This window comes from Kogia breviceps, chromosome 4 (genome assembly GCF_026419965.1).
Source record: "Kogia breviceps isolate mKogBre1 chromosome 4, mKogBre1 haplotype 1, whole genome shotgun sequence".
In the NCBI taxonomy this organism is placed as follows: domain Eukaryota; kingdom Metazoa; phylum Chordata; class Mammalia; order Artiodactyla; family Physeteridae; genus Kogia; species Kogia breviceps.
This window is the reverse complement of record NC_081313.1, coordinates 54,224,796-54,241,028: the sequence shown is the minus strand read 5'-3', so window position 1 is coordinate 54,241,028 and position 16,233 is coordinate 54,224,796. Positions and strand designations below refer to the sequence as shown.

Here is a 16,233-nt window from a genome sequence, read left to right as displayed (position 1 = left end):
GGAACAGAGAAGGAGAGCGGAGCATAGTAGGGCTGCTCAGATTCCAAAGAGTCTTTCTGGCAGGAACTGGAGCCACAGGGGAGATTCACTACCTAGAAGTCAGAGGGCAAGAGACCCTGAGTATATAGTTCTCTGTGATACAGAACAGAGCAGGGGAAAAGCAGGAAATGAATCTCAAGCGTTACTGCTCTACACGGTATATTAGTCATTGTTGCCATGACTGTAATTACTTATGTGCCCCTCTCATCGCCATCACTAGACCATGCCTTCATGTCTAGGACCCTCACTGTGCTTAGGTGTTGAGTGCCATGTACATGCAAAGTGGCCTCATTATAAATTCATTCAGCAATCAAAACAAATGGGAAAGTTATTTTAGATTTAAGGATGGTTTGCATATATTGACTAGATACTAGAGTGTGAAACCAGAATCTGTAGTGAATCTTTGTTCCCTGTCTAGGACCCCATGTCATACCTCTGCCTGCTGCACAGCACAGTGCCTCACAGTGTCCCTGCACTGTGTCTGTTTCAAACACGCAGGCTGTAGAACAGAGAGACAAAGCCAGATACCTTCACTAACCATAGTTTGTAGAGAACAATTCTGGAGGTTTGGGGATGGATGGTGAAGGGGAGGGATTGAGAGACAGTGGATATCACATTTTCTCGGAGCAAGAACATGCCTTGCAATGACATCACCTAGAGCTACTTCTTTTCATCATTAAGGATATAGTGAAATGATGCAAATGACACTGAGCCATCATTCATGTGTTCTTCTCACTTGACAAAAATGAGATAACGTAATGACAGTGAAAGGGGGTGGGTGGGAGACTACAGAAGGAGAAGCAACATTATTAACCGAAAGAGCAAGAGAACATGTCTTTGGTGATCACTGAAATTTCAAACCATAACCTAAGTTTCAAAACAAACTTTATTCTGTTTGAAGACCTAATACAATGCATTAAAGCAACTTAAAACAACAAGACATAGCTCCATTGAATCTATAGCTTGAACAAATGTCAAGGAGGCACAGTCCCCCCGCCCCCCCACCCCAGGTGCCTTGTAAAGGCAAAATTACAACTGACCATGACATCCTCCCTCTCGTCAAAAGACCAACTTTATTTTAACAATGTCATAGAAACAGATTTGTAAAAACATCGAAGAGATCGTAGCTTTAAAAAATACACACATATAAATGAGTTTTTTTTGTTTGTTTTGCCTTTTTTTTTTTTCTTTTTTTAAATAGCAGCATCCTGGGCAGCTAATGCTATCTCATGGTGACAAGTTCAATGTTAAGTTGGTTAGTGTTTCCAATGAACCCAATTTTGTTCATAATACTAGTAATTTATACTAGTAACTTATATAACTAGATTTCTAAAAAATAATAATTTGGCATTTCAGAACTCTGTCCCATGTGAGGCATTGTGCTATAAACTGCCCCTTTCTTAAATGACCCTGAACTCAAATTTCAGGGTCTGCTCTCCAACTGACTTGGATACCATGCATAGCAAAAGCACAGTTGTTAGAACCAGCAGAATTTTTCTCCCAAAAAGGAACATCAGTAGGACTTCCCAAACACGTTACTAGTTCATAACCAGCTATATGACAAAGCAATTGGTTCCCCACAGTGACAGCTCACATAAACACATTTTGACTTGACACACTGAAAACAAGGATTTCCAAGTTCAGCGAGTCACGTAGACCAGCTACCCAAAAGGAGTAACTTTTAAACAACAGAAACAAGCCAAAGAATTATGAACTTCTTCTCACTTCACTTGCAAACACTTTTCACCTTTGTAAGACAAAACAAAGCAACTTCAAAGGAAAAATAAACCCATACACACATACAAGAATTGTACTAGACATTGGCTTGTTATGTACTTGAACTCAACGACTGTGGATCTGTTTTGGCTGAAAGGTGTACTGGAAACACAGTCCATGCACATATACATATATACATATATCAAGGGCCGTGAAGTCGTCAGATGTTGCAGACACAGGCTTTTTGCCTTTTCAACATGGTTATGATTTTTCCCTCATGTATTATATCAGATCCCAATGCTCCCAATTCTAGAGCCCCATCACAGCCTCTCTGCAGCTTAGCTTCTGGCTTTTATCTTCAGGATGCTGCGTTGGGTGGGGAAAATCAATGCATGGATATAAGCATGTATCAGGAGGGCCTCTGCTGTATCCATCCCTAATCATAAGCTGCTCAGTGTGGCTAGGAGATGAATGATTGGACTCAGAGCCCTGCTGGTCAGACATCTACAAGGACAGATGTGATGGCATGCCACACGCTGTCAGAAGGGTACTGGCCAGGCACAGGCGTAGCATCATAGGTAAGTTGTGACTCACGGTGACAGGAAACAATGAATCCTGCCTTTGCTGGTCAAAGAAAAACCTATTGCATTTCTGCTCGTGAGATGCAGAAATAAGGCAAGTGCCTAAATACCATGCCATCTTGTGAAGTGGTGAAGCAAAAACATGAACAGAATGGTAGCTTTTTAATGCAGTATTCCATCTCAGATCTTATATTTTAGAAATTAAAGTTCCTTAATAACATACATGGATGTGCTACTAAAAAAACCCACCAAACCTAGTTGATAAACTACTGTTAACTAATGGTTGGGCTTCTGTATGACATGGAAGGATAGTTGTAAAGGAGACACTCAGAGAATAAAACCAGGGGAATCATCAATTATCTGGAGATGGGAGGAAAGATGGTCAGGTCAGTACAGTCAAGTTTGAGGGCTGACAGTCCGGCTGTAAGACTGACTATTGCTATTGATATGAGTAGCTTCATGTAAAAAGGAAAAAAAAAAAAAAACATTCTACATTTGATTGAGTCAGCCACTAGACTGATTCTTTCAAAAGAATTTTAAAAGGAACAAAATTAAAGAACAAAACAAAACCCCCTTGCCCCCAGTAGTTGAAGGAAAGAGAAATAAAGCTGTGGTGAATCTAATATTGAGCAAGGAAAACTGAAGTTGTTAAGATTCCATTTTAATCTCCCCATTATTCCTTCCAACACAGGTACAGTTACCACTGAACCCAAAGGCTTTTGCATATGTAAATTGGGGAGAGAGCTCTCTTGCTGTTACCTTCAGTTGGAAAGAATACTCTATAACAACTCCTTCCTTTTCCCCATGGTGAAGTGTAACACATACAATGATTTGGGTGAATGAGGACTGTTACTGTGATTCCTACAGCCATGACTTGAACAAGCTCCCCACAATCGGGGCAGGAACGATTATGACCATGTCTATTTGCTTTCTGATCCAAGTTGAATGGAAAGCTAGGAAAATAGCAGATATCCCGATAAAACTATCTTTTCAGATCATGCTTTTTCTACAGTGGATGTTGGTTGGTTGGTAACGGGTAGTCTAATGTTAAAGAGGGACAGGTTTTCTAAATGCAGCAATGATACTTTGAAATCAGTGCTTCCAACAAGGGTGAACATTGCTCCAGGACCCTGCCTGCCTGCCTTCCTAAGACCTAGCATTCCAGTAGGTTTGTAATTGTCATGAGGGTATAGTAAGTAGCAGATCAAAGTGGGAAAAGACTTCACTTTGCAGTGATCCACTTCTCTGTAATCACAAGAAAGAGAAAGTGCATGCCATCCTGCCACCCCTCCCCCCCCCACCTGTACATCCCTTTGCTACATTCCCCTCCCTAGATTCAAGAAGTTCACAATTCTTTATGCAACAAACATTGCCAGGTACCGTATCTTAAGTCTTGAAACAACATTGTTGAACTCAGCCATACTTTGTCATATTCATATATCTTTCTCTTTTTTTTTATTGAATAAAGCAGCTTTGAAGCTTATCAGGCACTGCCCAACAAAACATTTAGTCCAAAAAAATCTGTTATGAACTTTTTAACCTTGGGCTAACAGCCAAGTACTCTGTACAAGAAAAACTGTAAAATATTTCATAGTTTTAAATCTGAAGCCATTTTTTTTTTAAAACTGGCATCCTGTACATTTTTCTTCTTTTTAAAAAAAAGGTAACGAGTAACAAAATGAATATTAACAAAAAAAAATCAGGGACAGTGTTTTCAAGCAACAAAAATTGGGGCAGGGGAAGCTTATTCTGAAGGTACGTTTAAAACAGGTAACAACGATGAAAATTAAGAATTGCATAGCACTGTGAATTTAGCCTTCAGCACAACAAAACAGAAGCTATTTGGTATTGATACAAATCCATCTATTTGATAGTTAGTCATTCAATATTATGTACATATTTTATATACTAAATGTCATTTTGAAGTCCTATTTTCCAAGCTCCATTTTTCTGTTGGTGGGTTTTCTTGGTTTGTAGAGTTTTAACGCAACACTTTCTGGCACTTTGCTACAACAGAATTTCCTCTGAACGTACACGAGCGGACGTTCCCCAAAGTGTCCCGTGAGCGGAAGCGCCTTTCTGCTACATATCGGTTCATTTCGTTAGAAAATGAAATAATCCACAGTGCGATGTGTCTGGGGCCACCGTGCATGGCAACACCCAGGCTGGACCGAGCGACCCCAGGCCAGGGCTCGTCAGCCCGTCCCCGCTCCGGTCTCCAGGGTCCCAACTCTTGAGCTGGTAAAGCTTCTGAAAGCACGAACAAGCACCATGGTTAAAGGCCTCTTTGTCCCTGCACGCAGAGATTTTTGCATTTCTTTTTCTCTTGGTGTCGTTTGTGGTTGTGGCTTTAAATTAATCCAAAAAACAAAACCAAAAAGAAAGGAAGAGGAAAGAAAGGAAGGCTCATTAAGCACTCCAGACGAGGCATGGTGGTCGTCGCCCAGCGCGAGCCCGCCGCGTTATGTGTCTTCCTCTCCTGCCGTGTGATCGAAAGCTCGAGTCACAGCTGAAGACGGGCGGCTGGGTGTCCGCAGCTCAGTTCCCAGGTCAGGCTGCAGGGGAGCCCTGTGCTTGCTGGAGGCCTCGGGGAGCTGAAGGCGAGCAGGCGGGAGGGCGGCCCTTCATCGCCGCTGCTGCGCGTACACCGGGTAGGCTAGTGTGACGTTGAGGGAGTCGTTGTGCTGCACGAGGGACGTGTGTTGGTAGTGGAGCACCAGTTCCTTCAGGGAGCTGTACAGGTTGTAGGGCTCGGCGAAGCCGTAGCCCGTGGCCGTCTTGTTGATGACGCAGTGCTTGACCTCACCGTCCACCCTGCACACGGAGAGAGCACAAGGGCCTGGGTGAGCTGGGCCAGGATGAGGCGTTTTTGGTAAAAGCGTCGTGAACATCCCCGATGCAGGCCCGCCTCCCCCTGGGGACCGGTCCTGGGGGAGCCCTAGACTCATGGAGTTGTCCCTTGTCACTTACTGGCTGAGTAACTTCGGGAGGTAACCCAGCTTCACTGGGCCACTGGATTGTCATCTTTAGCACGGATTAAAAGGGAGACAGTAGTAATCTACCTGTAAGAGGGGAGCTTTGAGAAATGAGGTGATGTACGGGAGGGGCTTGCTGGATGCCTAGAACGCGGTGAGCAGGCAACAGGTGGTGACTTCAGCCATTACTATGAGCGCTGCCGCCCAGCCAGAGTGGTACTGGTACCATTGCAATTATTAACAGGATTCCTCCTTTCAGGCAGGCCTGGAATCGTCCACATACCTCTCCATCTACTCTCTATTCTCCTCTTCCCTTGTCCTCACTCAACGTTCTCACTTCTTGCCTGTAACAGTATTTCTCTGCTTAAATGGAGGGAGGTGATGGGCTATAAAATACTTGGGAGACCCTTTCTCTCCTAGAGGACATTCACATCTCTGAAGTAATGTCAGTGATCCAACCTCACTCTCCAGAGTACCCCCGAACTATTACATAAACAAAGGAAAATAGGCCATAGGACGGAAATGTCTTCTCTTGGGTGTACTTATCTCAGGGACAGGGACCAGGGTCCTTTCTCTTACCGTTTTAACCTGTCCCTGATGGGGACTTTACCTGGGGGTGGTGTGGATCACCTCAGATTCTAACTGTACGGAAGCCCCCGAAAAAGCAGCAAGTGTGGTGGCTATTATTTCCATTTGAAAGATGAAAAAGAAAAACAGGACTTCTCCCAAGCCCCAGTCTTCCACCTAAACAGCAGGTTTCTTTCTACTCGACAGCTATTCCTGCCTAGACTTGAAAATATTAGGTTTTATTTCCTCTTCTCCACCGTTGTACTACTGAAACACTCTTAAAGATTAGAACTTTTCCAAATCCTTGCCCACACGGTTGGCTGGCTGAATGAATGAAACACCTCCTTGAGCTACGTCTGACGAGACAAATAATTGGCTGGAGGTACATACACTACGGAGCACGCGTAGCAGCCCTGTTTACTGCTTTCCCGGACAAGAAAAGTGCCATCTCGTTTCCCTCGCAACAGGTTTTCGGCTTTGTTTCGGTTGCTGCTTCCAACATTCCATGTCTTCTCGTCATGGTGGGGCAAATCCTCATCATCTTCCACCAGCGAATATTGGCTAAAAAGGTAGAAGAGAAGGTTTCTAAATGAAGTGCATGGCAGCCAGCAGCCTGCCCCTCTGAGAAAGGGCCCTCTCCTCACTTCGATCTAGTTCCTGCCCCTCTTCCAAGCAAGTCAGGCCAGCGATTGCGGGTCTGACTCAACCAGCTTCTCCGGCATGAGTTTCCTCATTGAGTTTAGCCTTCAACCACCCACCCCCTCCCCTGAACAAAGAGTTTTAGGAGCACTAAGTGATACTCTTCCTGTTTTCAAGTCAGCAGCTACGCTCAGCTACCTGCGGCAGAGAGCAAGGTATTCAACAATCCCGTCTGTCCAGTTTAGATCAGGAAATTGACTAGGAGGAACACCAGTTTTCGTATCATTGAAACAAAACTTATACTTAAGCTTTAAAAATATGCTAAACAGGGTTGTCTCCCGCCACACCGTCTGTCCCTGCCACCCACACTGGTCCCAAAATATGTTGGGATTTTCTAGATGGTTCCAGGACATCATCACCGACACAATGTCACTTCAAAGCCCTATGGGGGAAAACGAAATCTGCATTCTCCTTTGCTGAACTTTCCTTTTTTAAAATTCTGGGTAATGAGACTGATAATACTTTCTCCTACAAGACGTTCCATTCCTCACTGGCTCTGCAAACGAAGCAAGTTGTGCATTTTCCTTACCCTTGCTACCTCCCATCTGTGCTAACTACTTACTCTTCGGTGTTTTCATTGCCCAGCCACTCGTTCAGCTTCTTCTGCCGAACACCTTTCTGAGTCAACCACCTGGAAGAGAGGTTTAAAAGGAAAATGCATTAAGAACCTATCCTTGATTTTTGCAATTACCGATCACGCACGTGCAGGGTTCCATTTCCAGTACGTACATCAAGTATTGGTCTCTTGTCTTTCTCAGCTGAATGAGGTCTGGTTTAATGCTGTTCATTCGTTTGTCAATCTCACGATACTCGGCAGCCTGCTTCTTCAAGTCCTCCTCCAATCTCCTTCTGCTGTCGACAATTTCACTGATTCGCGACTTTAACTTTTCATAGTTATGCATAATCCTGCAGGCAAGAGAAATGCATCCATAATTACCGGGAGCATCATGAAAGTTCCCCCAAGGTTGCAGTATTGATTCCCAGCAGTTTTCCTCAGGTAAAGAATGCTTTCTCTGGGCTTCCCTGGTGGCGCAGTGGTTGAGAATCCTCCTGCCGATGCAGGGGACATGGGTTCATGCCCCGGTCCAGGAAGATCCCACATGCCGCGGAGCGGCTGGGCCCGTGAGCCATGGCCGCTGAGCCTGCGCGTCCGGAGCCTGTGCTCCGCAACGGGAGAGGCCACAACGGTGAGAGGCCTGCGTACCGCAAAAAAAAAAAAAAGAATGCTTTCTCTCCCTGTCCTTTCCCAGAAAGCGAGGTCACCTTTAAACCGTTTAAGAGAACTGTGGTGATCTCCAGCACATGGGCAACGAAAACCCTCCTGGGTCACCAACCTTTGGATTTCCTTCTCATTGCCTTCACGTTTAAACTTTTCTATGTATTCTTTGCTGTACCGCTCCTGGGTTTGGCACTGTTCTTCAAATATTTTTATGGTTTCATTAAATGCTTCAATAGCTGTTCTTTTCATTTGGATTTCCTGCAACCCAATTTTAAGAAGACAAGGTCATTCCTTTCACAGAGAAGACAATTTCTTACGGCAAGACGCTACCAGGACATTTGATCAGCACTACTATGTGGCACGCGAGTATTTTTGTCAGCAAGGTGGGATTCAAATTCATAAAACCTCTTAAAATAGTATCACAGAAGCACACGTTTCCTTTGGAGAATTTTCCCAGTCTATGGAAAATGACTACTTGACAGTTTTCTACAGTTTTCGTCTTTTTGAAAAACCATTCCACTTTATCAGCAGTTTAGGCCATCCTCCTGCTCCCTCTGGCAGGGGTCCCAGATACGTGATGGCCTAGAGGAGATAGATTAAAGCCTCTAGGAAAACAAGGCAGCAAATGTAGTCTCAACCCTTTCATAGTAAGGGCGTCTCAGGGTTAAATCCCCATTTCAGAGATTAGACAAGTCTGTGGAACTTCCAGTTATTATTAGCTTTCACGCTAAAAAGAATTCTTCAATCTGCAGTTATGCCAATCCAACTTAATTTATTATTCTGATACTTACAGGCTTCATTGAAAAGGTTTATAGCAAGTAATTATTAGAATAATCAACGATTCACAAATAAATGATCTCCCCGCTTTATTATTGGCAAAAACTCCACCTTTTAAACTCTTTTTCTGAAGCTGAATATAACATGCATTAGCTTCTAGTAACTAAGAGCTCTACAATTTTAATGGGATTTTCACAGCAAACTCACCTGGGAAGTACGGGTATAATCTTCATATAATCTATCATATTCCCGACTTTTTTCTTGAAATTGAGTGTTATATTCATGTAATTTTTTCCCTACAGCTTCAATATTATCTTCCTTGACAACTTGATCCTGGAAGGATTAGAAGAAAATGGAAAAAATATAAATTCAGTTAATAAGGTACTTATCTGACATGGGAAAAATCCTCCAACAATGGTCATTTCTTTTGTGAAAGTATTTTATTGAGCCGCTATACACTTGTGATCACAAAAGTACACTTTGAACGTTTTTCAAGCTTGATTACATGCAATTCATCTGCTTCAATAACATGAGTATGTGATTACCTGTTGGTATTTGGATACTGGATAAAGTAATTTCACATCCAGTTTGGGATTATACTGAGCTAGAGATTCATTCCGGTAGTGGTTTATTAGTTCAACCACAGAGTTGAAGGTTAATGGGTCAGAGAAGCCATATTTCCCATCTCGGTGAAATATTTTGATTAATTTGTTATTTCCTCCTTTCCTGCAAATGCAGTATAAAAATAATGGCATTAGAATTCTCTTTAAAAAAAAAAAAAAAAGCGTGTTCTCCCATCACCTTTAACACGCCAATTTTAGCCACACACCCTAACTCACCTTAGTGTAAGAGTATAATCACCATGCATTTTAGTAGATGCGTCTCGTACCAAAAAGGTCCCATCAGCTGTATCTCGAAGTTTTTCATTCACTTCTTCCCTGAAGTGAAAAGAACATGAGACAATGCTTACCTAGTGGATTTGGTGATTCTTGTGTTACATTTTCTTAATTGTATTTTCAGAGCTTAAGAGGTAACACACAAGTCACTCTGACAAATCAGCAAAGTCGTGATCCCCAAAAGGTTTCCTCCCAACTCTTCATTCCCCTCAAAAAAAAAAAAAAGCTTAGACTAGAAATGCCACTTTAAGCTGATAACATTAATTCTTAGAGTTTTTGTCTAATAAAGAGAGTGACTTTACACTCTGCCTTGAGTCAGTGCCACTTCACCCTGCTGCCCCCCTGACAGCTCTGTCAGTAATGAAACTTCTCGGGTATTTAATTTCCTGTGGCATCCAGCACCCACAGTTCCCCAGAGCTCAGTGACTTCTGTGGTCGTCTTTGGAAGGGAACCAACTGTGCTTCATGCTTATGTTGGATGATAGCCTAAAAATGGAACTTAGCAAGCTGGTGCGTTTTGCTTTTCTTTCTCCTCATCTAAAACTCCCTAGCTCTGGTGAAAAACTCAAAGAGTCTCTGTAGCCTTACCTCGAAATATCTCCCCAGTACCATTCAGCATCTTGTAAGGACATATTGTTATTCATACCGTTGTTCGCTACAGTAGTGGGTTTTGGTGGCTTAGGAGGCAGTGCTGTAGATGAAGGAGAAAGAAAAAATTTTTGCAGTCCCAACTACAAATAAACGTTTAAAAATCGACCCAAGTTCCTTTAAGTAACATTTTCAACTGTGAAACACAGCAATAATGCACGAGTCCATGAACCTTTTCTTAAAAAAAAAAAAAAAAAAAAAAAATCAGAAATGTTTTTGACTATAGACCATAATTGAAAAAAAGAGAAGAGCTTAGAGACCAACAAATAAAATGGGCTGGCCAGGTGAATGAATTTCAAAGTAAATCCAGAGTCAGTCACGACATTTTCTACTTTCAGGTTTGAGTTGAATTAAAGTTTCATATCTGGTCAAATCTATCTAAAGTAAGAGACCACAAAGAGCATAGCAGGAGGAATCACACTGCTTGGTTTTAATATCCTCCTCTTATTTAATTATAAAAGACAAATTTGGTTTCTGTCCTCCACAAATGCTGCTGTGGTAATAAAAAAGCTCATCTACAGGAATATGTTTTAAGAGGCGGAATTGGGTTTCTCTAATCTTAGTATTTCAGGCACTGTTCTGCCAAAAGCCACTTTAAGAAACTCCTCTGTGACCTCAATCTCTTTAGTATTCATGATAATATTCTATTGGATAACTGTGCTCTATATTATGCCAAGAGTGATTAAAAACCATATCCCTCTTCCTCAATGTCAAATCAGTATTCATGTACCAACTGGTGACAAATAAAGACAGACTGCAGTGTTTCTGAATTTCTTAATTGGGAGGAAGGCAAAAATAATTGAGAAAGCAAAGTAAGTCTAGGATGTCTAGCTAAATTCTAAGTCATAAGTTTTAAAGCACTGTTATTATTTTAAGCAAAAATTATTTCAGGAGTCTAGCAGGTATATTTTATAAAGACCGAGACTCGATAATGGGAAGCCAACTTCTCTCATTGCAGTATCTTAATAGAAGAGAGAGCAAAGTCTCAACATTTGATTCAGAATAGTTCCATGGCACCTAGAACTGAGTTGCAATCACTGCTACGTTTGATAGCAGCGCTGGTACATGCTTTCTAAAGTACCGAGTATTATCACTGCAAAGTGCCACGCTGTCCTCATCCACTGTCAACAGAGAAAGCAGCACCAAGGTTGCATCCTTTTAATTAAAGGAACGACACACAATATAACCCAAACAGCAAATGAGCTCGAGTAACAAAAGACACCAGTGAAAAACTGGAATCCAGTTTATATCCATTCAACTAAGAATAAGCATTTACCCCACACAGCCTGACTTGCTTCCACAGGCAGTCAAACCATTTGTTTCATTTTCACGCTATGAGCAAACTCATTAAATTAGAACAAATGAATAAAAACAGACATCCAAAGAGGAGCTGTTAACCATAGTTGTCAAAAAAAATTAAATGCCACAACATTAACCAGCTTTCTACAAGAATACTGCAGTATTACCTGGTGGATCCATTTCTATATAAAACATCAAGTCTGTGCCACAATTTATATCTGGCTTAGCATATTCTAAATCCAGGTCTTCCATATTCCAAACAGTGTTGTACATTTGTGCGAGAGTTTCCTTGGCTGAGCTCAGTTATAAGAAAAGAGTCCGGCTTTCTTTGTAATGGTGTCTTGGAATTCATTTCAAAACCTATAAGGGGCTGCACTGTAACCTATGACATCACACACCACAGCCAATCAAGTCAGAAAAATGTCACCAGACCACTCCTGCTTCATCATTTCTCTTCTCTACCAGCCTTAACACAGCCCCAATCTCACGAAGATCCTACATTTAACAGAACTGCAATGTATACACGCTCTTCGTTTCAAAAAGGTGTTTAATCTGACCGTACTTCTCTAGCCGTGAGTTTTCTAATTCCTTTTTTATTGCTCCGTGCAGCATGGTACGCTCCGCTCTTGGCAGGTTGACAAAAGCTGATACGCTGCGGCACGTAGCTTCCCCCCCCCCCCCCCCCCAGTGCATCTGGGTTTATAGATAGCCCGGTCATTTCTTGGTTTAAAAATCTTACAAAAGCATCCAAATAGTATACTCAAGATATATTTTACAGTCCTAAAATGCCTCTGATATATATTAAAAGCAGGAAGGATCAAGAACTCTGGATATTTAATTTCAGTCCTCCATAATTCACTGCAAACTCAGAACTTATACACTGTCACAAACGTGCTACATTATAGAAAGCACAATGAAAAAAATGTAGAGGCAAAAATCTCTGTTAAACACTGCAGTTAAAACTATAGAATATGGAATGAAAATCCAAAAAAAGAGAGGCCATATATCAGAATGCAGAGTACAAGCAGAGCTATCTTTGCTAAGTATTTCTCACTGATGAGCCCATCTTCAGATTTACTGGGCTAAATACTGCTGGGGGGGTGGGTGGGTGATGTAATCACTTTGTGTGTGTGTGTGTGTGTGTGTGTGTGCGGAGGGGGGGGCTTTTGTCCCCTCCATCTCAAATGCCTCACTTTGGGAAGAAATGTTATTATTCCTTCTTAGCAGTATTTATTGTGAAGAAACCAATTCCCCTATAAATCTAAATTAATGTTAGTTCTCCTACAGTGAGAGGGGAGGAAGGGAGAAAAGCCTCCCCCCACCCATGTAAATGTAGTTAATTTAAAAAACTAGAGTGGGCTGTGTGATCTACGTACATGTGCATGTCACATATTTCTGTGACAATTTAAAGAACACAGAAGCCCTGGAAATTTATTCTTAGACGTTCTGTCAAATTTGGAATCATAAAATATATAGAAATAGAGCAAAGGCAAGATAGCCTCTGAGCACTGTTCACGTGTCTCTCTTCCAGTTTAATTCAGTTTCCCACTAAGGAGGAAGGCAGTTCAACCTATACCCTCCCACCCTCTCCCACTCACAGGCTCTCTTTGCCTCAAGGTTGAAGTAACCCTAAATGCAAAGAAAAATGGTGGTGGTGGGGACATGTCCTCAGAATAGATTCAGGAAAAAAAAAAAAATCTTAATTTAATAAAAATGTTGACCCAAGTCCTCCCAGCAGCTGTGGACACCAGAGGGGACCCGTCCCCCATGCCTTTGGGAGCACTTGGTGCAAACCGGTCCTGCTGCTGGAACCCATGTGGTAGACCCCGGGAGGAGGTCAGGGAGACAGGTGACTTTCCACGTCTCTCCCAGGCCTGGCCAGGCCCCAACTTCCAGACCAGCACTTGGTAATTTCCTCCTTCCCCATTTCCAACTGAAGCCCCATCTCTCCCTCACATTGTGCCCCTCGAGGAAATGGGGGAGTGTCTCCCCGAATCTCTCATCTGCGCTCCCCAGGCAGCGCTTACTATCTCTCCCTCTCTCCCTGACACACACACACACACACACACACACACACACACACACACACACACACACACACACACACACACACGAAGACAAGCTGCAGAAATGAACCTTTCAGAGAAGTCCCCCAAAACAGTGAAACAGCCAAGGGGCAGAGCAGTGCCCAAACGAAAGGCAACTTACTTTGAAGGTTATGCATTTCAACGGTTTCCCTTAGAAATGCCTGTATCCGACAATGGAAAAAAAAAAAAATCCAAAAAGCGATTCCTCCAGCCTGTGCGGCGCAGGACTCCGAGGCTCGCACGCGCTGCCGGCAGCAGCGCAGCTCAGCGCCCGCCGCCCGTGCAGAAGCCGAAGCCGGCTGCGCGCCGGGGCCGAGGCTGCGCCGGGGAGGGAAGGAGCCCGGGCGCTCGCACGTCCCTCTCAGATAACGATCGCGGCTTCATGATTAACTTGGGCAGGTTCAAATATTTGCTGAGCTAGGGATTTCGGGTGGGGGAGGGGAGCCCAAGTCCAAGTCGAAGTTGTCATCATCGTTAACAAGTGGCCAGTGCCAGCCCGGGTCCTCCTCCTCCTCCTCCTCCTCGCCGAGGAAGTGAGAAGGCCATTGTCAGGGGACCTAAAATAGGCTCTCGAACCGGCTGCGGCGGCGCGCGGCTCGAAGGCTCGCGGGGCTCAAGTGGCCACAGTGCAGCGAGGCACTAGGCGCTGCCAAACACAGGAAGTGGCTGAGCTAGTTCAGCAAAAAATAGAATCAAAGCCTTGCTTGTAAAGGCCTGAACCTCTCAGAGCTGCCCAGAACACCGTGCCTTGCTCGCGTCCACCTCCTCCCACATATCAGCACAGACAGCCCCGCAGGTGTCACAGGAGAGCCCGGCGGAGCCACCCTGCAGGGAACAGGTTTACAAACGTTTCCCAGGAGGAGGCTCCTAGGGAAGAGTATTGCGCCTCGGCATGGGTACACTAAGCTCCATTGTATTAAAAATACACTCCAAGATAAAAACTCTACTCTGCAGCTGTTTGTATGAAGTCAATTTCAACTCCTGTTAAAATGGCCATAAAAGGTCTGTCTGCATGAGGTTGGTGCAGGTGCTACATGGAGCAAAGGACGGGAGGGCAAGGAGAATGGCACACCTTTCTAGAGGATTTTTTTTCCCCTTTATTCGACAAAGTTGCAAGGAACCAAACTTAGGCCTGTTGGCTACTATTTAAAGAACTAAAATTTGGCCAAAGAAAATTTCCACTCACATCAGCATAGATGGCTTTACTGTTATCCCAAGAACCTTAACCCAATGTAAAATCACAAAATCACTAGCTTTAAAAACAGAAAAAAAATTTAGAGATCACTTCATTTCCCTCGTGCTACAGACAGACAGACAGACAGACAGACAGACACACACACACACACACACACACACACACAGAGGCTTCTCACCCAGAATGGTTTGCATAATATTATAGCACTAGGACCAGAACCCAGACTTCGACGTTTGGTCCTAAACTCCTTTTTCTCCACCCACTTGCCCTGCTCTTTACTTCCCTCTGCCAGAGAAAGTAAAAATTAACAAGTGAAACTTAAGTTAATTTCTTTTAAGCCCCATGCAAAAAATTTCACACCTACAACAAAACTGACTTTTTCTGTTTTCTATTTTTAGTTTAACTTTTTTTTTTTTTTTAAGCTGCTTTCTAATTATCTTTTAAGAAACACAGGTTCTGTCTATAATACCCTCAGACTCTGTATGACAAGGTGACCCAAAGGTCACATGCAGTGACAAAGGAAGATCTAGGTGCTGACACAGAGTCCACACAGGCAGGAACCAGCTTCAGAATTACTTGCAATATCTGGGAAGTGCTGCTACACTCACAATGAAAGCGATTTTACAAGCTCTCCTTTGGTGCAATACGAAATACCTACTTTTCCAATTGGGAAAAAATTAGTCTATAAGTGAATAGACTCAGCTCCTGCCAGCTGATCACAGACATAGGGGTAAGCTCACAGAATACCCTTGCCTCCTGAGCTGCATAATCTTGCCCTACTTTAAAAAAATAGTCTTTCTAAAGCTGGGAACCTTGGAAACATCAGTCACTTAAGCATACCTGTCTGGATTCACAGGATATGTCATGTCAAAACCTTCTAAGATTAAAGTGTTCTCTAGTCTGACAGTCTATTTCCCGTTTCAGAAGAAAATTATCTACTGGAAAGTGGTACACTCTCTACTTAGAGAAAGTCTTAAAATAGATTTGAAAACTTTGCTTCAAAGTTCTCACAATATGTACAATCATTTACCCTAGAAGTTCTATTATATTACTCAAAGTGCGAGCTGAGTCTTTTCCCAATTTTAGTCAATTTAGTGATCTGCAAAACACATGCTCTTCATTAGCTTAAAAAGGGAGCCCTCTGCTGGTAGAACAGAATCAGTAACTTCTGCTCCAGAGAAAACAATCAACTTTCTGTGTATTTCATTGATCTCCCACTATGTCCAGAAGTTCTCACACAAAACAAACATAATTGCCCAACTGTCACTTGATCTATATGATTCACTAAGAAATCACTAATAAATCAAATGCACAGATATCATAACAACCTTGGAAATATGTTTCTCATGCTTGCTAATAAGCTCTTGTAAGAAAACTTGTATTTTAATTTCTGAAACCCAAAGCCTAGTCTACCATACTGGAAAACTTACATAATTGAAAACTATCTTTACCTTCTAGATTCTCCAAAACACTAAGTCTTACTACCTTCCTCTCTCTCCAAGTTTTGCAAAACTCATTTCAGAAGCAAAATGAGG

The 16,233-nt window shown here is 42.8% G+C and overlaps 1 protein-coding gene across 8 annotated transcripts in view; it reads right to left on the bottom strand.

Moving 5' to 3' along the window:
• Positions 1–907: 907 nt before the first annotated feature.
• The window catches only part of PIK3R1 (phosphoinositide-3-kinase regulatory subunit 1), a 562,712-nt gene continuing 547,386 nt past the window's right edge, over positions 908–16,233 (bottom strand). For 6 of the 8 annotated variants that reach the window (XM_067031067.1, XM_059060630.2, XM_067031068.1 and 3 more), the window contains 9 exons: positions 10,058–10,160; positions 9,413–9,511; positions 9,119–9,299; positions 8,781–8,906; positions 7,912–8,054; positions 7,307–7,483; positions 7,140–7,208; positions 6,269–6,439; positions 908–5,150 (listed from right to left, as the gene is read on the bottom strand). In XM_067031067.1, the coding sequence (XP_066887168.1) occupies positions 4,961–5,150; positions 6,269–6,439; positions 7,140–7,208; positions 7,307–7,483; positions 7,912–8,054; positions 8,781–8,906; positions 9,119–9,299; positions 9,413–9,511; positions 10,058–10,160 (1,259 nt within the window). In that variant the 3' untranslated portion in view covers positions 908–4,960. Of the gene's footprint in view, positions 5,151–6,268; positions 6,440–7,139; positions 7,209–7,306; positions 7,484–7,911; positions 8,055–8,780; positions 8,907–9,118; positions 9,300–9,412; positions 9,512–10,057; positions 10,161–11,583; positions 12,511–13,624; positions 14,320–16,233 lie in introns of those variants that run through there. The other 2 variants (XM_067031072.1, XM_067031071.1) reach the window with 2 other exon arrangements.